At 45.5% G+C, this 22,804-nt stretch overlaps 1 protein-coding gene across 2 annotated transcripts in view; it reads left to right on the top strand.

The window, feature by feature from the left end:
• The window catches only part of LOC118387785 (tetratricopeptide repeat protein 28-like), a 90,480-nt gene that overhangs the window by 59,003 nt on the left and 8,673 nt on the right, over positions 1 to 22,804 (top strand). For both annotated transcript variants that reach the window (XM_035776491.2, XM_052525855.1), the window contains 13 exons: positions 423 to 519; positions 13,480 to 13,676; positions 14,004 to 14,157; positions 14,256 to 14,427; positions 14,579 to 14,747; positions 14,953 to 15,113; positions 15,215 to 15,703; positions 18,589 to 18,808; positions 20,142 to 20,222; positions 20,325 to 20,450; positions 20,940 to 21,066; positions 21,205 to 21,314; positions 21,546 to 21,675. In XM_035776491.2, the coding sequence (XP_035632384.2) occupies positions 423 to 519; positions 13,480 to 13,676; positions 14,004 to 14,157; positions 14,256 to 14,427; positions 14,579 to 14,747; positions 14,953 to 15,113; positions 15,215 to 15,703; positions 18,589 to 18,808; positions 20,142 to 20,222; positions 20,325 to 20,450; positions 20,940 to 21,066; positions 21,205 to 21,314; positions 21,546 to 21,675 (2,233 nt within the window). The remainder of the gene's footprint in view (positions 1 to 422; positions 520 to 13,479; positions 13,677 to 14,003; positions 14,158 to 14,255; positions 14,428 to 14,578; positions 14,748 to 14,952; positions 15,114 to 15,214; positions 15,704 to 18,588; positions 18,809 to 20,141; positions 20,223 to 20,324; positions 20,451 to 20,939; positions 21,067 to 21,204; positions 21,315 to 21,545; positions 21,676 to 22,804) is intronic.

The raw sequence follows: 22,804 nt of genomic DNA, 5'->3' as shown, positions 1-22,804 counted from the left end.
TTAGTCTACTTTGTGGGGGGTTAAGTGCCTTGATCAAGGGCACAACGGCAGGAGACAATAGGCCTACACGGGATCAGAAACCAGAAGCCTTCCAGCGTCAATACCACATTCACGCTGTCATTCTTATGGAGGATACATAGAGACGCCACCGGTTATTGGTCATGGAAATTTGGTTAAAAATCCATCTGTCAAAAACGTGTACGAACCCTTAAGTGACTAATCAGAGGTCGCTATCGCATAATGTCATTTGGAAATGTTTTGCGAACATATTCTAATGGGACCGGCGTGAAAAAAAGACAGCTCCTGCACCTTTTCCATCCCAAGTCAAGCACTGATACACACACACACACACACACACACACACACACACACACACACACACACACACACACACACACCATAACTATCCATATGTTCTCCAGGACTTGGAGAGGGCAGGCCAGTACCACCAGCAGCAGCTGGACATAGCGGATGAGCTGCAGGACAGAGCTGCACAGGGACGAGCTTCATCCAACCTGGGTAAGACATGATGACGGTGTCCTACACTCTCTGGCTCTCTCTATTAGACAGTTATCTGTTTTGTGTTTCTCCCTTGGTATCAGAAGGTTGTGAATTGGACACCATCACAGATACAAGAGCTGTCCCCCAATAGCCTGACCAGTTAAATGCCACATCGACCAGCAGCATTCAGGAGAGACAGAGAGGCCAGGTCAATAGAATGAAGGACAATAGTATAGACATTTTACAGACAGCATTGTTTTGTTAGTGGGGTTTGTCCAATTCCCCTCTCTAGCCCACAAACGCCTCACCTGCTTTCAGCCCAGGTGTGACAGCAGGACACCAGAGCTGTGTCCTATAACATGACTCCACTAGTGCTTCTCTGTCCAATCAACACTTATGTTTTATTAACGAGGTTTTGGGTTCCGCGACCATGATGATATTTGAGACAAACTGAATCTGACCCCACTGCTGAGTGGACATTAACTTACCTACCTGTGTGATGTGTGTGTGTGTTCTGAGTGTAGGACTGCGTACTTACTTGAGCACCATGGAGAGACCTATTTGTCTTAGTCTCTCTCTCACTGTTTCTGTCTCTCTTGCTGTTCTGTTCTTGCTTTAACGATTGAGCGCTTGTTCAACTAAACAGCAAGCTAAACTCTTAACCACACTACTTCCTCCAAGGAACAGTTATGTGTTGCAATTGGCAGGTTTAATAATGTGGAGAAGTGTGAAACAGTGGAGACACAGGGCATATGTAACAGAAAGGGCTTAACTAGTTAAACGTAATACATTTACTGGCATTGATAACATTAACAGGTTGGCTAAACATACAAACATATCCGTCAGAAAGGTTAGCTAAGTGGCTAACTGAAAAACCACTTGAAAGAACAGAGCTAGCATGCTAACTAGCTAGCAAAAATGCTAATAACCTGTCAACGTGTATAGAGTGGTAACCTCGGTTAAACGCCCACCTCAGAGGAAGTTGCCTCACCTATAGAGAGAAATAGTAATCCCGTATTTTTGTAGGCACTAACTCAGCCATGGTTCGTTGAACAAAGCCTATGGGAAAATTCATGGATTTTTATTTATGCTGAAAATAAGGTCTGTGGTAAACACCTCGAAGACTGACGCCAGAGAGGAAGAGGCGAAGCGAGGGGCAATTGGGTCAAAAATCTGTCTTCTCCAGCAGGTGGCGGTGTTTTATTTATTTCGCTCACCAAGCGAGGAGTTTTTGTATGGAGGTCAATGAGAGAATGTCAAATACATTTGTACTGATATAAGTAGGACACGTGACATCCCGGCAACTTTGAGAAAAAAACAGGTTATATTGAAGTTGTCTCGAGATGGCTATGCATATATATGACATATGGCTAGTAGCATAGCATCTCTCTCCATTGAATACAGGCGGTTGACAAAAACAACCCTCATCGGATATTTTTTAAAGTATTAAAATAATTAGATGTATCCACCAATCCGAAGAGAGGAATAGGCTGGAGCTTGACAGCCCGCCATTCTGCTCTGTGGACAACGACCATTGTTAGGGTGGAGACATACAATAGCAGTCAAAAGTCTGGACACACCTTCTCATTCCAGGATTTTCCTTTATTTTTAATATTTTTTAGTAACGGACACATCTCAACATCAGCTGTTCAGAGGAAACTGCGTGAATCAGGCCTTCATGGTCGAATTTCTGCAAAGAAACCACTACTAAATGACACCAATAAGAAGAAGATACTTGCTTGGGCCAAGAAACATCAGCAATGGACACTAGACCGGTTGAGTCTAGTGTCCATGTCCAAATGTGAGATTTTTGGTACCAACTGCCGTGTGTTTGTGAGACGTAGAGTAGGTGAACGGATGATTTCCGTATATGTAGTTCCCACTGTGAAGCATGGAGGAGGTGGTATGATGGTGTGGGGGTGTTGATTTGTTAAAAAAGTTTGAAATATCCAAAAAAAAGTTTGAAATATCCAATAAATGTCGTTCCACTTCATGATTGTTTCCCACTTGTTGTTGATTCTTCACAAAAAAATACAGTTTTATATCTTTATGTTTGAAGCCTGAAATGTGGCAAAAGGTCGCAAAGTTCAAGGGGGCCGAATACTTTCGCAAGGCACTGTATATCAAAGCCTACTTTGACTAAAACAATGACATATTGACTTACATCTTTGTGTTTCTCTGTTATGTCAGTCACTGACAGTCACTCAATTAACCCATGTCAGCTAAAACATTTTACATTGATAAGTTCGTCTAGCGGCCAGCTTTCTGGACTTGTAGTAATCATTACATTTACATTTAAGTCATTTAGCAGACGCTCTTATCCAGAGCGACTCATGGTCGAATTGCTTTAACTGCAACATGTTCTCTACACCCAATGGCAAAATGTGTAATTAACTCTAAAATTTAAAAAAAAATGTATCTGCTGTCAAGAGGGGCTAAAATGTTTTGTCACTTAGGGCCCCCAAAAGGCTAGGGCTGGCTCTGACTACATGCACGGGTATGATGAGTTCAGATTTTTTTTGTGGCCCCCACCCCCATCAAAGTTGCCCGTCCAGGGATCCCATTTGACACTTAGCTTACTGAATAAGTCACCTCTCTTTTTCACACATCATCATACACACGCGCATGGAAATACTCGCATTGTCGCACAAAGTTCAGTTCCCGAAATATATAGACTGTCTGGGCCACTAACCAGGTTTCATCCAACCTTTTTATGTGAGTAAAGTACATGTCAAATAAAAACATGTAAAACAGGCCTGATGGAAACAGCTAATTTGTCTGGATTATTTTTATTTGTTCCCAGAATTAGACCCTCAATATGTATTGGAAAGGAGCATCAAGCTCATCACCGTGCACTTTCACCATCCTGTGAAGTTCATCGTAACTTATTTAATCCGTAGCTTAATAAACTGCATGCTTTCCCAAGTCATAGTGGGAGGCTAGGCTCAGGACCGGAGAAGATAGAATTTTCCCTCATGCCTCGCTGAATTGTTAACAGACTTCATGTCTGTGACAGAGATGCCTATGTAGTGAATTGTGCATAGGCTTAGCAAATTTGTGTCTATCTGAAGAGTGCAATGACAGCTCAGAAGCAAACATTATTTTATAGGCTATACTGTAAGGGTTTCCTGTAGTTTAAAAAAAACTGCATTCGGGTTGCCTGTGCAGTCCGGCTGTGTCAATTAAGCATGTGGTTTAGATTCATAGTGACTTTGTGTGAAGTAAATACCCTAGGCTAAAGGTTTCAATGCGAGAACCTGATTGGAAAATGTGCAATTTTATTTGTTGGTGAGCTGCTGCTGTGCATGTTGTGTATTCTGTGGAATTGCATTAGTGTGACATTGGGGGAAAATGTGGTAATTTTCCGGGTCTTTTTTGAGGAAATGTGAAGTGTTCCCAGGACCCATGTTAATCCCTATTCCTGATCCTCTACTTTTCTCTGGAGCCAAGGTCGAACCTTGGCGTCAGGGTCTGGCACAAGATGGAGAACATTGTGAAGTACACATTTCACCTCGCCGACTCAGGTATTCGAACCAGCGACTTTTCAGTTACTGGCCCAACGCTCTAACTGCTACGCTACCTGCCGCCCTACCTGTAGTTCTGGACCCAAACACAGCTACAGGATCTGACCAGCTTAAGAATTAAGGCTGTTGATAAGTCTTTCAGACAACCCAGAAGTTTGTCAGTTTGTTTTTTAAAGTTGTTTTTAAACCTTTATTTAACTAGGCAAGTCAGTTAAGAACAAATTCTTATTTACAATGACGGCCTAGGAACAGTGGGTTAACTGCCTATTCAGGGGCAGAACGTCCTACCCTGACGTCCTGGGCTCACCACAGGGATTCACAGCTAGGAGGTGGAGGACAATGACAACTGTGGCCAAAGAGTCCATTAGCAGGAAAAACAGCTCTCAAAAAAGCTATCAGGATAAAACCATGCTGTACTTCCGAAGTTTCCCCGATATGGATTTAGCAGCGGCACACCACGGCGCACTATCAGTAACCAACATGTTAGTGTACATTTAGTAGGACCTTGAAAGTGCTCCAGTACCTTTATATAAATAACCTACTATTCACTTCTGTTACATCAGGGCTGTGTTTAGGCTGGCAGAAAGTAGCTAACGTTCAATTGAATGGAAGCAGCCCAGGGCCCGGTTTCCAAAAAGCATCTTAAGGCTAAATTCACCATTAAAACCTTGGTAGGAGCATTGTTAAATCTCAGAGCTGTTTCCCAAAAACATACTTAGAAAATGTTCCACTTGAAAACGGTTGTGGTCTAATGCTCCGTGCACATCGTGACGTGTTTCATTATGCCGTATGTCATCTTCACTGAGTCTTGCCCCGCTACTGAGCGTAGTGTTTGTAACACCAGATGGAGGGGAGTGTGTCTATCGTCAGAGATCGCATTTATTTTTGGGAGATTGCAAAATATGTCCTTTTCTTTTTTTCTGAATTTTACCCCGTTTTCTCCCCTATTTCGTGGTATCCAATTGTTTTAGTAGCTACTATCTTGTCTCATCGTTACAACTCCCATACTGGCTCAGGAGAGACGAAGGTTGAAAGTCATACGTCCTCCGATACTCAACCCAACCAAGCCGCACTGCTTCTTAACACAGCGCCATCCAACCCGGAAGCCAGCCGCACCAATGTGTCGGAGGAAACACCGTGCACCTGGTAACCTTGGTTAGCGCGCACTGCGCCCGGCCCGCCACAGGAGTCGCTGGTGCGCGATGAGACAAGGATATCCCTACCGGCCAACCCCTCCCTAACCCGGACAACGCTAGGCCAGTTGTGCTTCGCCCCACAGAAATCTGTAGCCTACCTCTACTACGCTGTTTCAGCACAATGGACAATGCCCTACAGCTAGGCCATTTCGGTAATAAATATAGTCTACAAGATAAATAAGCTGTTTGTAACAGGTGAATTGCCTTATGTGAATGCAGCCATACACAGAGCTGTCTTACCAAAACAATGCAAACTAAATGCTGAAAGTAGTAGCCTAGTTATTCATGCATGCAAACAAAAATAATGAATACCAGTTTGGTTTAGAATACTGTCACAACTGAGAATGTGAATGAATGTGAATGGAACAAAACAGCAGTACCACTTAGTAGACAAAATATCAGATTGGTAAAGGCATGACACAATCTATATTTAGGCTAGTTATATTAACAGTAAACAAATGCAGTAAATGGCGCCAGGGGGGATGGCTGCCGTTTTACGGGCTCCTAACCAACTGTGCTATTTTGTTTGTAACTTATTTTGTACATAAAGTTGCTGCCGTTACTTATGCCCAAAAAGAGCTTAAGGACATCAGAACAGCGATTACTGGACAAAGATTTTTTCTTTAATAAGTCTGACGTGACGGATACACTGCTTTCCAGAGACCAGGATCAAATCCCTTTCATTCGCGTGAAGAAAAGGCGGAGATACATTGGGAGAAGGTCGGGGTACCTTGTGATGATTCGTAAGCGAGTGGGGAAATCGCCACTACCATCGGTTCTATTGGCCAACGTGCAATCACTGGAAGACAAACTCCATGATCTATGATCGAAATGGACATTAAAAACTAATATCTTATGTTTCACCAAGTCGTGGCTGAACGACAACACGGATAATAAAGAGCTGGCTGGGTTTTCCATGCATCGGCAGGACAGAGCAGCTACGTCTGTTAAGACAAGGGGCGGGGGTGTGTGTCTACAGTATTTGTCAATAACAGCTGGTGCGCAATGTCTAATATTAAAGAAGTCTTCAGGTTTTGTCTCGCCTGAGGTAGAGTACCTCATGATAAGCTATAGACCACACTATCTACAGGTCAACATTCACAGACCACACTATCTACCAAGAGAGTTATCATCTATATTATACGAATCTGTCTATTTATCACCACAAACCGATGCTGCCACTAAGACCGCACTCAACAAGCTGTATAAGGTCATAAGCATGCATGAGAGCACCAGCTGTTCCAGATGACTGTGTGATCATGCTCTCCATAGCCAATGTGAGCAAGACCTTTAAACAGGTCAACATTCACAAGGCCGCAGGGACAGACGGATTATCAGGGCATGTACTCAGAGCATGCATGGACCAACTGGCAAGTGTCTTCACTGACATTTTCAAGCTCTCCCTGACCGAATCTGTAATACCTACATGTTTCTAGCAGACCACCATAGTCCTTGTGCGAAGGTCACCGCCCTGTGGCACTCACGTCGGTAGCCCTGAAGTGCTTTGAAAGGCTGGTCATGGCTCACATCAACACCATCATCCCAGAAAACTAAACCAACTCCAAAACGCATTCCGCACCAACAGATCCACAGATGACGCAATCTCAATTGCACTCCACACGGCCCTTTCCCACCTGGACAAAAGGACACCTATGTGAGAATGCTGTTCATTGACTACAGCTCAGTGTTCAACACCATAGTGCCCGCTAAGCTAAGGACCCTGGGACTAAACACCTCCCTCTGCAACTGGATCCTGGACTTCCTGATGGGCCACCCCCCCAGATGTTAAGGGTAGGCAACAACACATCTGCGACACTGATCCTTAACACGGGGGCCTCTCAGGGGTGCATGCTTAACCACTTCCTGTACTCCCTGTTCACCCATGACTACGTGGCCAAGCACGACTCCAACACCATCATTAAGTTTGCTAAAGACACAATAGTGGTAGGCCTGATCACCGACAACTATGAGACAGCCTATAGGGTGGAGGTCAGAGACCTGGCAGTGTGCCAAACAGGCCCCCATTAACATTGACAGGGCTGTAGTGGAGCGGGCTGAGAGTTTCAAGTTCCTTGGTGTCCACATGACCAACAAACTATCATGGTCCAAACACACCAAGACAATCATGAAGAGGGCACGACAACACCTTTTTCCCCTCAGGAGACTGAAGAGATTTGGCATGGGTCCCCAAATCCTCAAAAAGTTCTACAGCTGAACCATCGAGAGCATCCTGACCGGTTGCATCACCGCCTGGTATGGCAACTGCTCGGTATCTGACCGTAAGGCGCTACAGAGGGTAGTGTGTATGGCCTAATACATCACTGGGGCCAAGCTTCCTGCCATCCAGGACCTATATACTAGGCGGTTTCAGCCAAGTTATAGACTATTCTCTCTGCTACTGCATGGCAAGTGGTAACGGAGCGCCAAGTCTAGGTCCATAAGACACCTTAACAGCTTCTACCCCCGAGCTATAAGACTGCGGAACAATTAATCAAATGGCCACCCGGACTATTTACATTGACCCTCCCCCTGGAATTAATTAAGCAGTACCAGCCTACTATAAGCAATATGCACAGTTCCATTTACAGCAACGAAAACCAATTGGCTACCAATAAAACAACAATAGAACGTAGCCTATTTATTTCTGTAATGAAACATCTCAATGTGTAGCTATACCCAGGGGCATCACTTGGGTTATTGCATTGGAATTGTATTGAATTCTGCTTATATCAGAATTCAGCCTCAGCAGAGGATGCAGGAACAGCAAGAAAAAGTCTCACTGAGGTTTCTACTTGCTTTGAAGAGACTTCTCACTTTTGCTTCCATGTTCTTGATGATATTGACCCTCTGCGAGCAGGTGTATCACGCCCTGGCCATAGAGAGGCTTTTTATTCTCTATTTTGGTTAGACTAGGGTGGATGATCTATGTTCTTTTTTCTATGTTTTTGTATTTCTTTGTTTTTGGCCAGGTATGGTTCTCAATCAGGGACAGCTGTCTGTCGTTGTCTCTGATTGAGAACCATACTTAGGTAGCCTGTTTTCCCACTCTTGTTTGTGGGTAGTTATTTTCTAGTTAGTGTTTGTTGCACCTGTCAGAACTGTTCGTTTATCATTTTGTTGTTTTTGTTTGTGTATTCATTTTTGATTAAAAGTATTATGGATACCTACCACGCTGCACTTTGGTCCTCCTCTCCTTCTTCCACCAACGAAAATTGTTACAAGGAAATAATCTTCTTGACAACATCACTGAGCGGCGCTGATTACGTTTAGATTTGAGCAGGGTGCTCCTGCCTCAGCAGCTTCACCCGGTCACTTGACGGGCCATAGCCCGGTTCAACCCGAACCACCTTAATTGATTTAAAGGGGTTTTCAGGGGGAGGGTATGTGGCTGAGCCCTGGTAAATTCCCTTATAAATCTCACATTTATTATTGGGGCAGGTCATTCTTTACGTTTGAACATTTCACATACAGACACACACACTACAGGTTCAGTGGTCAATGGCCCAGCAAATTGTGGAAACACACACACACACACACACACACTGGATCAGACCGACAGACAGTCTCCCTCGCTGTCTCTCTCCTCCACTCATCACATGGTCATAGAGCTGTCCATAAAAATATTTGATTGAGACAGGTGGGTGTCCACCACAAAGTGCTGCATGTCAAGATGACACTCGCATGTCTTGATCAATGAAAGAAGATTTGAAATAAACAAGATTGTGACGCACACCCCCTGAAACTAGACATAGATGTTTAGAAGACATTGGTTGTCTTCCAAGTCGGGAGTAAAGGGAGTTTCAACAATGGTGGAAAAAGTACCCAATTGTCATACAAAGTATACCTTAACAGAAAAAGTAAAAGTGAAAGTCACCTAGTAAAATACTATTGAGTAAAAGTCTAAAAGTATTTGATTTGAAATATACTTAAAGTATCAAAAGTAAATGACATTTCAAAAAATATACTTATCAAAGTATCGAAGTAAAAGTATAAATCTTTTCAAATTCCATATATATTGCAAAGTCTATGGCACAATGTTCTTGTTTTTTAAATGTATGTATAATCGGGCACACTCCAACACTTAGACATTCACAAATGAAGCATTTGTGTTTAGTGAGTCCGCCAAATCAGAGGCAGTAGGGATGAGCAGGGATGTTCTCTTGATAAGTGCATGAATTGGACCATTTTCCTGTCCTGTTAAGAATTCCAAATGTTACGAGTACTTTTGGGTGTCAAGGAAATGTATGGAGTAAAAGTACATCCTTTTCTTTAGGAATGTAGTGGAGTAAAATTAAAAGTTGTCATATATATAAATAGTAAAGTAAAGTACAGATAACCCAAAAAACGACTTAAGTAGTACTTTAAAGTAGTTTTACTTAAGTACTTTACACCACTGAGTATCGACAAGTTAAGGTTGGTTGAAAATTCTCTAAGCTATGCAAAACGGTACCTAACCTGTAACGGCTAATGAAACATCACATTAGTCTGTTATATTCCGCTAGCTAAGGTTGCTGGTAGCTACTGAATTGTAATGTGATAGCTATGTGATGCTCCATATCACAGTTATGGCTTAGCTACTGTAAAGTACAGCAAATAACTTTTCAACGAACCTGTTCCTGACTATATTTTTCTTTGTTCTCGATACCGGGAAAATGTGTATCTAATAAATGTCCAGTTGCAGGTGGTGCTACAAAAACCAGAGACAATTATTAAAGATATTAAGTCCATGTTTTGTACCGCACTTGGAGGTTCCTCGCCATCTTAGGTTCTGCACATTATTATGATTACATTGTTTTGGTTTTTAACCTTTATTTAACTAGTCAGGCCTGTTAAAAACAAATTCTTATTTACAATGATGGCCTACACCGGCCAAACCCGGACGACACTGGGCCAATTGTGCGCCGCCAAGTATCTTTGCAGGATCTAGTGGTTTCTAAGGTTTTTGATAGAACCACCTGCAACTGGACATTTATAAGATACACTTTTTTCCCCCGTACGAGAACAAAGAAAATATCGCCAGTGTCACGCTCGTTATAATAAGTGGACCAAAGTGCAGCGTGATCTGGGTTCCACATCTTTTTATTACTAATTGAAACTCACAACAAAACAATAAATCTCAAACGAAACGTGAAGCTAACAATAGTACTAACAGGCAACTATCCATAGTCAAGATCCCACCACAACACAAAGGGGAAAAGGCTGCCTAAATATGATCCCCAATCAGAGACAACGATAAACAGCTGCCTCTGATTGGGAACCATACCAGGCCAACATAGAAATATAAATCACCTAGATGGCCCACCCTAGTCACACCCCGACCTAACCAACAGAGAATAAAAAGCTCTCTATGGTCAGGGCGTAACAGTACACCCCCCACAAAGGTGCGGACTCTGTCCGCAAAACCTGACTCAATAGGGGAGGGTCCGGGTGGGCATCTACCGTTGGGGGCGACTCCGGTGCAGGGCGAAGTACCCACTCCGCTTACGGATACTTAATCTTCATCTTCAATGGCGACTCTGGTGCGGGGATCGTCGCCGAATGCTCCGGACTGTGGATCGTCGCCGGAGGAACCGGATCATGGATCGTCGCAGTAGGCTCTGGACTGGGAACCCCCGCAGGAGGCTCTGGACCAGGAACCTCCGCTGGAGGCTCTGGACCGCAGACCGTTGCTGGAGGCTCTGGGCCGCAGACCGTCGCTGGAGGTTCTGGACTGCAGACTGTCGCCAGAAGCTCTAGACTGGGAACTGTCGCCGGAAGCTTGGTGCGTAGGGCCGGCACTGGTGGTACCGGGATGGTGACACACACCTCAGCACGAGCGCGAGGAGCAGGCACAGGACGTACTGGACTGTGGAGGCGCACAGGAGGCCTGATGCGTGGGACCGGCACAGGTGGCACCGGGCTTGGTGACACGCACCCCAGGGCGAGTGCGGGGAGGAGGCACAGGACGTACTGGACTGGGAAGATGCACTTGAGGGAGAGTGCGAGGAGCAGGCACAGGACGTTCCGGACTGGGAAAGCACAGTTTGAGGGAGAGTGCAAGGAGCAGGCACAGGACGCATTCTCCTTCTCCTCCCAGACCGGCTCTGGCCCACTCCTCGGCTCTGCCGACCGCTCCATGTCCCCCCCCCCCAAAAAAAATGATTGTGGTTTCTGTGGCCTTCCTCACCGACTTCGTCGCTGTCCCTCCTTCGCTGCTTCCGACTGCTTCCATGGCAGGCTCTTCTCTCCCTCCATTTTGTCGTTCCAAGTCCAGGATGTTCTCTCCCTAATCTCATCCAAAGACCAGGATGCCATTACCTCCCGGGCACACTGCTTGGTCCGTTGTTGGTGGGATCTTCTGTCACGCTAATAATAAGTGGACCAAAGCGCAGCGTGATCTGGGTTCCACATCTTTTTATTACTAAGTGAAACTCACAGCAAAACAAAACAATAAATCTCAAACGAAACGTGAACCTAACAATAATGCTAACAGGCAACTATCCATAGTCAAGATCCCACCAAAACACAAAGGGGAAATGGCTGCCTAAATATGATTCCCAATCAGAGACAACGATAAACAGCTGCCTCTGATTAGGAACCATACCAGGCCAACATATAAATATAAATCACCTAGATGACTCACCCGAGTCACACCCCGACCTAACCAACATAGAGAATAAAAAGCTCTCTATGGTCAGGGCGTGACAGCCAGGAACAGGTTAGTTGAAAAATTGTTTGCTATACTTTACAGTAGCTAAGCCATAACTGTGATATGGAGCATCACATATCACGTTACCGTTCCGTAGCTAAAGTTGCTGGGCAAAGTTAAGCTGCCATTATGACTACTGTAGCATCCTCTTAGACAGTCTCTCTATATCTAACCAACGTTGTATTTGAACACACTAACACACAACACACGTACTCACACTCTCATTGGCACTGGCTCTTTCTCAATTTCTTAAAAATATAATTCGAACAACCTCTCTCTCATTCGCTCTCCAGTTGTCCAGAGAGGATGGCAGCCTCTCTCTCCCCTCTGGAGGATGACCTGTCATGTCCCATCTGCTGTGAGATCTTCACAGACCCATCATCATCTACTGCAACCATAGCTTTTGCAGGATCTGCCTGGAGGCCACCTGGAAGCAGGGCGGGACCAAGGTCTGCTCTGTCTGCGGACAGACGTTTCTCGGCAACCCTGAGACCCTGCAGAGGGAAAAGCAGTGCACAGACAGCCAGCTGCCCAGAAAGATAGCCAAAGAGGAGACCTCGCATGGAGAACCCCCACAGGCTCCAATGCGCCAAACACACTTCACAGGCCTACACAATGTATGTGGCCTCCGCTAACATAAGCTTGGCTTGTTCTGCCTGGAGGGTGAGTGTGTAGAGTGTTTCTGAGCATGCAGGCCACAGTTTCTACTCTGTGAAGAAGGCTGCTACCCAGAGGGAGGAGCTCAGAACACCACTGACGGCGCTACAGAATAAAATGGCTGTCGTTGACAAGACCAAACCCTCCTGTGAGAAAATGTCATCTTACATCGGGGCGCAGGCCCAGAAAACAGAGATAAAAGAGGAATTTGAGAGGCAGAGAGAATAGCCAAGCTGAGGGAGGAAGAGGGGAGAAGATTAAAAGGATGTCATCTCTGTCTACTAGAATCAGGGAGGTAGAGGAGAAGCTGTCGGGTGATGACACCGCCTTCCTGCAAAGCTACAAGACCGTGAAGATGAAAGCAGAGATTCTCCTCTTGACCCTCCCCTTGTCTCTGGAGCTCTGGTCGACGTGGCAAACACTTGGGCAACCTTGGCTTATAGGTCTAGCAGAAGATGCAGCGAATTTTGGACTGCACACCTGTAGTTCTGGACCCAAACACAGCTGCATGCTCTCTCCATCTCTCAGAGGACCTGATCAGCCTAAGAACGAAGACTGAGGATGGGAGTCTTCCAGACAACCCAGAGAGGTTTAGTGGGTACTTAGACATTCTGGGTTCAAAGGGATTCACCTCAGGGATTCACAGCTGGGAGGTGGAGGTGGGGAACAATGACGACTGGTTATTAGCGGTGCCAAAAGAGTCCATTAGCAAGAAAACAGGTTAACTGTAGGTGTGCTTGATGGTGTACCCGACAATTCCCTATCTGAATGTTCCGTAATGTTCCGTCCTCCTGAATAGGCCTAGTGTCAGACGGTCTACTGCGATCCTAATCGGTCATCCTCATGTCTATAATCTCTGTTTGGCCGTCACTCACTCTCACGGAAAACGCCCCTCTGTGCCTCTCTCTCTCAGGTATAATCCATCAGATGAAGGGGGAGTACGATGCAGCGTTGAAGCTCCACAAGGCACACCTGTGTTTGGTCCAGGAGCTGGGGGACTACGCTGCTCAGGGCAGGGCCTATGGGAACATGGGAAATGCCTACAACGCTCTGAGGATGTATGACCAAGCTGTACGCTACCACCGGCAGGAACTGCACATATCACTCGAGGTGAGGATGCACACTTGAACACACATGTGAACGCACACACGTGAACAAACACACACAGAGCGCTTTGGGGACGTACGACCAGGCTGTACGGTATCGTAGGTAGCCGATATCACTGGAGGCAGACACATAGACACCTGGGCCATGTTCAGGATGAAAACATTGTAGAACGTTGCAGATAGAAATGCCATGACTAGAGCTGACGTGATTCCTTATTTTATATACCAAAGAGATATGTTTGTTCTGCATCATACATTTCTATCTGAACGTTGGCCAACTTTGTGTCCTGCTGAATGCGGCCCTGGTATTGACCTTTCTTTCCTCTCCCAGGTGAATGACCGTCCCTCCCAGGCCTCTACCCATGGTAACCTGGCTGTAGCTTATCAGGCGCTGGGCGCTCACGACCAGGCTCTCCAGCACTACCTGCACCACCTGACCATCGCACGCGAGCTACGAGACACGCAGAGCACGGCCAGGGCACTAGGTAACGGACGGACAGTTGGACAAAGTAATACAAAACCATATTAAATCAACTTGAATGATTCCTAAAGTTAAAGGGTGTGTGTGTTTGTGTGTGTGTAGGTAACCTGGGTAACTTCCACTGCTGTCGAGGGGAGTATGCCCCGGCGGTTCCGTACTACCAGCAGTACCTGACCCTGTCACCTCAGCTACAGGACCTGGAGGGAGAGGGCAAGGTATGCCACAACCTGGCCTACACACACTACTGCTTGGGACAGTACAGGGAGGCCGTCAGGTAGGACACACTCTTCATACACCTTGTATGTATAATAATAACTCATAAAGATTGTCCCGACCTCTCCAAATAAATGACACAAAGGTCTCAATTTTGTGAAGAAGATGAGCCACACACTCTTAGTCATTTTCTTTTTTTTCTTTACTGACAGGTATTATGAGCAGGACCTGGCCCTGGCTAAAGACCTGGGTGATAAGTTGTCCCAGGCTAAAGCCTACTGTAACCTGGGTCTGGCCTACAAAGCCCTAGGGGAATATAGCAAGGCTGAGGACTGTCAGAGATACCTGCTGTCCCTGGCTCAGGCTCTGAACAACAGTCAGGTACAGACAGTCATTAACACAACTGGGATTGGAGGAATGGGCCGGAAGTGGGTCTGCGTGTGTGTTGGGGGGACTTGACAGGGGTGGTGAGATTCGACATTAAAACTGTGTGTGTGTGTGTGTGTGTGTGTGTGTGTGTGTGTGTGTGTGTGTGTGTGTGTGTGTGTGTGTGTGTGTGTGTGTGTGTGTGTGTGTGTGTGTCCAGGCAGTGTTCCGTGCCCTGGGAAACCTGGGGGATGTGTGTGTGTGTCGGGGTGACGTGGCCGGGGCGGTGAGGTTCTACCAGCAGCAGCTCACCCTGGCTCAGGAGGTCAAAGAACACAAGATGGAGGCTGACGCCTACTCAGCGCTAGGCTCTGCCCACAGGTAGGCTTCTAGCCCAGATAGCATCTAAAATGTTATTTATTAACTTCTCATATGTTTTTAGTTAATATTGACTGGGAAGTAATAGAAATGTCCTCCCCCAGACTCCTCCGTCAGTACGACCTGGCCTTGTCCTTCCACCAGCAGGAGCTGTCTGCCCGCACTGCTCTAGACGACCAGCGGGGGCAGTGTGGTGCTCTGGGCCGCCTGGCAGCCGTCCACATGGCCCTGACAGACTACCCCACAGCCTTCCAGTGTTACCAGGCCCAGCTCACCCTGACACAGGGCCTCAGAGATGCCTGCGTGGAGGCACAGGTCCAGGGCAACATGGGCATCGCTAAGATGAACATGGGCGTCCTGGAGGAGGCCATTGGGTATTTTGAGCAGCAGTTGGCCATGCTGGAGCAGCTGAGTGGGGCTGAGTGTGTGCTGGATAGAGGCAGGGCCTACGGGAATCTAGCAGACTGTTATGACTCTCTGGGAGACTTTGAGGAAGCTATAAAGTACTGTGAGATGTTTCTGACTGTGGCTCAGAGTCTCAACCATGTTCAGGACCAGGAGAGAGCCTACAGGGGACTGGGTAACGCACACAGGTAAAAGACACACACATACATACACACACACACTCTCTCTGTCTGGCTGTTGCCTCCTCTTTATATCTCTCTATTCTTTCTCTTTTAACCCCCTACTCCTTTTATCTGTCAATCTTTCCCCTTCTTTCTTTCTTTCTTTCTTTCTTGCTCTGTCTCTCTCTCCCTCTCTGCTGATCCCTGGTGAGGGAAGGACAGAATAATGAAAGAATAAGGAATGTAATTATACTGATAAAAGCCACAGCTTGATGTCAATTTTCAGACACAGCCTCTTTTACATTCCCTCCCCCAAAGCTGTGCATGTTTATTTTCATCTCATACTAGCAAAATCAACATATCCTGAAGTTATTGCTTAATTGTTAGCTTGTTAGCTTCCTTAAGTTTCACATATAGCTCTGTGGGAAACTAGAAGCTTTTGCTGTTTTGCGAGTGGAGTGTTTTATGGTGTGGCTTATGTGTACTTAATATGAAATGCATTTGTGACCGCCCGGCTCAATTCGCTCTTACGTAGCAACATTTTTACATTAGATAAAAGTAGAGACTGGTATATCATACACTACAGTTGAAGAACAATGGGAAAGTAATTCTGCTTTGAAAGTTGATAAACTTGTAATCTCACTTTTGAGAAAATGGCCCTTGAATGTTTTGGTACCTAGTGGAGAGCTCCTCTTTGTCTACACCCATTTAGCATCTTTCACACCCCCTTTAAGCTTTAGTCTCACCCATCTCTTTAAGGATTCACATGTGAGGCTATGTACTAAACAACCAATGTTTCAAGACTGGGTTATACCAAGGGTGTGTTCGTAAATTTAATCCGAAGTGCCAGAGTTTGCTCTGGGCGTTTAGAAACTCATAGCGTTGTCACATTGTCCACTTGTAAATTCAGAGCGTTTCGCTCTCGGAGCGTTCAGAGCTCACACTGGATGCTCTGTCCAAGGAGTAGGGTCAATCCGAGTATTCTGACCTAACAACAGCAGTCAAGCACCCAAGCTAACTGGCTAACGTTGGCTAGCTTGTTAGCTACTTCCAGACACAAATGAGTGAACAGCTCACTCTGACCTTTTTACTCACCCTAGCAGAGATGGTTAGGCTGTTTTAATGTGATCCAGAGCGTTTGCTAACTGCAACCGTGCTGTTGGCAAAAGTGTAATTATGCTTTTCTGCCAACATTTACTGACCCTTTCTGACACCAGCCATTCGTAAATTCATCAGTTATTCTGCAATTCGTCAGTTAATTTACCAGCTACGTCTATTGACAGTTGTCGCTGTGACATCATAAACATTCTATTGAAATAGTTACTTGCATAGTGGAGTCTTTTGTTTAGACAGCTAGCTAAACAATGAACCATAATCCCAAATCATAACATTACTACCCTGCATGAATCTGCAGGTAGCTAACCAACAAAGTTCAATGTTAGGTAGCTAACATTAAGCTATAACTAGCAATGCAAATGACTGTGAGATACGAATAATATTACTACACAGATCATACATGTAACTTTAGCTAGCTAGCTAACAGTACACTAACTTGAAATTATAACTACTTCCTGACAAAATTAGAAATGTGTCATATCTGAAAATGTAGCTATCTAGACTGTCTTACCCATATATATGGATGGACGCTTCTCCCTCTCTTGTCGCGGATGGTTGCCCTTAGTTTGAAGATGTAATCCAGAGACAGGTGTTTTAATATAACAGCCTTCTGTGTGTTCTATTTTCAACTTTGTCTGCATATTTGGAATCAAACGGCAGAATTTTCTCCATCTCCTTAGCTATCATACACTGATTTCAAAACTCGGTCCTCCAGAAAGTGGAGAGCAACACTTATGGAATTCTACTACAATATCTTTTTTTTTAAATGCACTTTGGAAAGGATTACCTACACATACAGTGGGGCAAAAAAGTATTTAGTCAGCCACCAATTGTGCAAGTTCTCCCACTTAAAAAGATGAGAGAGTCCTGTAATTTTCATCATAGGTACACTTCAACTATGACAGACAAAATAAGAAAAAAAATCCAGAAAATCACATTTTAGGATTTTTAATGAATTGATTTGGTAATTATGGTGGAAAATAAGTATTTGGTCAATAACAAAAGTTTATCTCAATACTTTGTTATATACCCTTTGTTGGCAATGACAGAGGTCAAACGTTTTCTGTAAGTCTTCACAAGGTGTTCACACACTGTTGCTGGTATTTTGGCCCATTCCTCCATGCAGATCTCCTCTAGAGCAGTGATGTTTTGGGGCTGTTGCTGGGCAACACAGACTTTCAACTCCCTCCAAGGATTTTCTATGGGGTTGAGATCTGGAGACTGGCTAGGCCACTCCAGGACCTTGAAATACTTCTTACGAAGCCACTCCTTCGTTTAAGTGGGAGAACTTGTACAATTGGTGGCTGACTAAATACTTTTTTGCCACACTGTACTGACCAGCTCATATTATAGACAGAAGTGACAGACCGGCATGTCCAGCCCACAGCATGTCCAGCCCACTCATTATCTCAGCCAATAATGGCTAGCGGGAAGGTTGCTGACTTTTTCTGTGGCTAAACCAACTAGGCTCGTAATTTAACAATTGTAATTGTTTGTTATTAAGGCACATGAAAGTTCACATGTTCCAGAATGCTTTTCTGCCCCAAAAAACTCATTATGATACAAATAAAAAGTTTACATTCAAATGGCTCTCCTGTGAAGTAGTGACACAGGACATACGCCTAGTTTCCTGAAACGAGTCACATTTATGTAAATCATTGGTAGGGCTCCTTCTGAGTACAATAGTGACTCATCTGCAGCAAACAGCAGGCCTACGTTAGCAACTCCAAAGAGAGATATGGGACTAAACAAAAATAACTCCAAAAAAATCTCCTCCCTTCCTCCTCTCCTGTCAGATCTCTAGGTAGTCTCCAGCAGGCGTTGGTGTGTTTTGAGAAGCGTCTGGTGGTGGCCCATGAGCTGGGCGGATCGGGAGGTGGAGAGGGAGGAAGTAGAGGAAGGAAGGCCCAGGCCCAGGCATATGGGGAGCTCGGAGACCTACACAGCCAGCTGGGGAATTATGAACAAGCCCTATCCTGCCTGGAGCATCAACTCAACATCGCCTCCACCGCAGGGGTAAGACTTCTACCTCTCGAATGAGTGAATGACTGATGGGAGGGAGGTAGGAATAAATACCTATAGTGGAAGTGGCACTTCTTTGGTTACTACATGATTCCATATGTGTTACTTCATAGTTTTGATGTCTTCACTATTATTCTACAATGTAGAAAATAGTCAAAACAACTCTTGAATGAATAGCTGCATCCAAACATTTAGTACACTCCTCTCTCCCTCTCCCTCGCCCCCTCACCTCTCTCCCTCTCCCTCTCCCTCTCCCTCTCCCTCTCCTCTCTCTCTCCCTCCCCCTCTCCTCTCTCTCTCTCTCTCTCTCTCTCTCTCTCCCTCTCCCTCTCCCTCTCCCTCTCCTCTCTCTCCCTCCCTCTCCCTCTCCCTCTCCCTCTCCTCTCTCTCTCCCTCTCTCTCTCTCTCTCTCTCCTCTCCCTCTCCCTCTCCCTCTCCCCTCACCTCTCTCCCTCTCCCTCTCCCCCTCACCTCTCTCCCTCTCCCTCTCCCTCTCCCTCTCCCTCACCTCTCTCCCTCTCCCTCTCCCCCTCACCTCACCTCTCTCCCTCTCCCTCTCCCGCTCACCTCTCTCCCTCTCCCTCTCCCCCTCGCCTCTCTCCCTCTCCCCTCACCTCTCTCCCTCTCCCTCTCCCCCTCACCTCTCCCTCTCCCCCTCACCTCTCTCCCTCTCCCCCTCACCTCTCTCCCTCTCCCTCTCTCTCTCCCTCTCCCCTCACCTCTCTCCCTCTCTCTCTCCCTCTCCCCCTCACCTCTCTCCCTCTCCCTCACCTCTCTCCCTCTCCCTCTCCCTCACCTCTCTCCCTCTCCCTCTCTCTCTCCCTCTCCCTCTCCCCCTCACCTCTCTCCCTCTCCCTCTCCCTCTCCCAATCACCTCTCTCCCTCTCCCTCTCCCAATCACCTCTCTCCCTCTCCCTCTCCCAATCACCTCTCTCCCTCTCCCTCTCCCTCTCCTCTCTCTCTCTCTCTCTCCCTCTCTCTCTCTCTCCCTCTCCCAATCACCTCTCTCCCTCTCCCTCTCCCCATCCCTCTCTTTCTCTCTCTCTCTCTCTCTCTCTGTCTCTCTGTCTGTCTCTGTCTCTCTCTCTCTCTGTCTCTCTCTCTTTCCCTCTCTCTCTCTCTCTCGCTCAATGCATGTATGTGTATATATATATATATATATATATATATATATATATATATATATATATATATATATATATATATATATATATATATATATATATATATATGAGTATATATGTATGCGTTATAAATCTGTTATAGATGTGTTATAAATCTATAATATATTATACAATATATTATATTCTAAATCTGTTCCTCCCAGGACCGGGCACTAGAGGGCGAAGCGAGCGGGGCGTTGGGTGGAGTGTACCAGCTGATGGGAGAGAATGAGACAGCTCTACAGGTTGGTTCTTATAATGAAATTATTATATTCCCCGTGCAATGGTTGTTTGTTTGTCTGTGTCCGTCTGTCCGTCCATCCATCCATCTCTGTTTCTCTCTCCAGTGGCACCAGAGGGCATTAGAGATTGCGGAGGAAACAGGAAGTGTGAGGAGTCAGGGGAGGGCCTACGGGAACCTGGGATTGACCTATGAGGAGCTGGGAAACTACGAAAGGGCTGTGGCCTGTCAGGTAAACACACGTTATGGTCACGGATTATCCATTACATTGACCAGATACTCAAGCTGACGCTCTAACAATGAAAATAAATGTCTTAAAAAATGGAAGGCAGTCGGGAAGAGGCAAGATCAGGATGGACCATTCTAGCCAATGAGAGGGCAGATACTCATGTGAACAACAGGCACAACTCCGAAAATAAAGTGTTTTTTTCTCAAAGTTGCCAGGATGTCAATTGTAACAACCTAACTCATTCTAAAACTTATATGAGATCAAATAAGACACACTTAGCACATAAGCCATTACATTTTTTGTCAACCAAATTTGGCACTCTCATTGACCTCCATACAAAAACGTTTCACTTGATGAGCGAAAAAAAGGAAAAAGAGAAGACATAATTTTGGGCCCAGTTATCCCTCTTGCTTCGCCTCTTCCTCTCTGCTGTGGGTTCTGTCAGGTAAACGGTTTGGGACTTGACCTTTCTGTCTGTGGTGATGTCATCAGGAGCAGCACTTAAGTGTGGCAGCGCAGAATAATGACCTCACAGCCAAGACACTGGCGTACGGCAGCCTGGGGAGGACACACCATGCGCTACAGAACTACACACAGGCTGTCATGTACCTGCAGGAAGGTGAGAGGATTGAGAGATCGAGAGAGAGTATGAATGAAGACATGGTTCTTGAAGAAAGAGGGAGGGTAGGAGAGGGGTGATTTGATGATGTTTTGAGACTCCCTCTCTCTCTTTCCTCTCTCTCTTTCTCTGTTTCAGGTCTGCGTTTAGCAGAGCAGTGTGGGAGGAGAGAGGAGGAGGCTAGGATCCGTCATCGTCTGGGCCTGTCACTGTGGGCCAGCAGCAACCTGGAGGAGGCCCAGAACCAGGTACCAACTTGTGTGTTTCAAAGTTACTGTTGCCTCTCTTGAGTCCTGCTGACACCTGCTGGTTGACTATGAAACTGCAGTCTCTGATTCTAACCTTAGTGGTTTTGAGATTCCCTATGTTTAAGATTAAAATGAATTGCGTGTATATCACGATGGGGGTGCCACATGGGTGTGTATTCAGGTGTGAATGAATGTGTGATGTAGGTGTGTATTCTCTTTCTCTCTCTCCAGCTGTACCGAGCTTCTGCCTTGTTTGAGTCGATTCGGCATGAAGGCCAACTCAGCTCAGACTACAGGCTGACTCTGTTTGACCTGCAGACATCATCATACCAGGCTCTCCAGAGGATCCTCGTCAGCCTGGGTAACACTCTCTCATTACTCTCTTTCAGTTTTTATGTCATCTCTCTTCACTTTCTCACTCTCTCTCGCTTATTGTCCCACTTCTCTCTTTCTCTCTCAATTCAATTCAATTCAAGGGCTTTATTGGCATGGGAAACATGTGTTGACATTGCCAAAGCAAGTGAGGTAGATAATATATAAAGTGAAATAAACAATAAAAAATTAACAGTAAACATTACACATACAGAAGTTTCAAAACAATAAAGACATTACAAATGTAATATTATATATATACAGTGTTTTAACAATGTACACATGGTTAAAGGACACAAGATAAAATGAATAAGCATAAATATGGGTTGTATTTACAATGGCGTTTGTTCTTCACTGGTTGCCCTTTTCTCGTGGCAACAGGTCACAAATCTTGCTGCTGTGATGGCACACTGTGGAATTTCACCCAGTAGATATGGGAGTTTATCAAAATTGGATTTGTTTTCAAATTCTTTGGATCTGTGTAATCTGAGGGAAATATGTTTCTCTAATATGGTCATACATTGGGCAGGAGGTTAGGAAGTGCAGCTCAGTTTCCACCTCATTTTGTGGGCAGTGGCACATAGCCTGTCTTCTCTTGAGAGCCATGTCTGCCTACGGCGGCCTTTCTCAATAGCAAGGCTATGCTCACTGAGTCTGTACATAGTCAAAGCTTTCCTTAATTTTGGGTCAGTCACAGTGGTCAGGTCTTCTGCCGCTGTGTACTCTCTGTGTAGGGCCAAATAGCATTCTAGTTTGCTCAGTTTTTTTGTTAATTCTTTCCAGTGTGTCAAGTAATTATCTTTTTGTTTTCTCATGATTTGGTTGGGTCTAATTGTGCTGCTGTCCTGGGGCTCTGTAGGGTGTGTTTGTGTTTGTGAACAGAGCCCCAGGACCAGCTTGCTTAGGGGACTCTTCTCCAGGTTCATCTCTCTGTAGGTGATGGCTTTGTTATTGAAGGTTTGGGAATCGCTTCCTTTTAGGTGGTTATAGAATTTAACGGCTCTTTTCTGGATTTTGATCATTCTGCTCTGCATGCATTATTTGGTGTTCTACATTGTACACGGGGGATATTTTTGCAGAATTCTGCATGCAGAGTCTCAATTTGGTGTTTGTCCCAT

Source organism: Oncorhynchus keta, chromosome 9, assembly GCF_023373465.1.
Source record: "Oncorhynchus keta strain PuntledgeMale-10-30-2019 chromosome 9, Oket_V2, whole genome shotgun sequence".
NCBI classification, from domain to species: Eukaryota; Metazoa; Chordata; class Actinopteri; order Salmoniformes; family Salmonidae; genus Oncorhynchus; species Oncorhynchus keta.
Note: the sequence above shows the minus strand (reverse complement) of the source record. Positions and strands in the feature narration are given on the sequence as shown.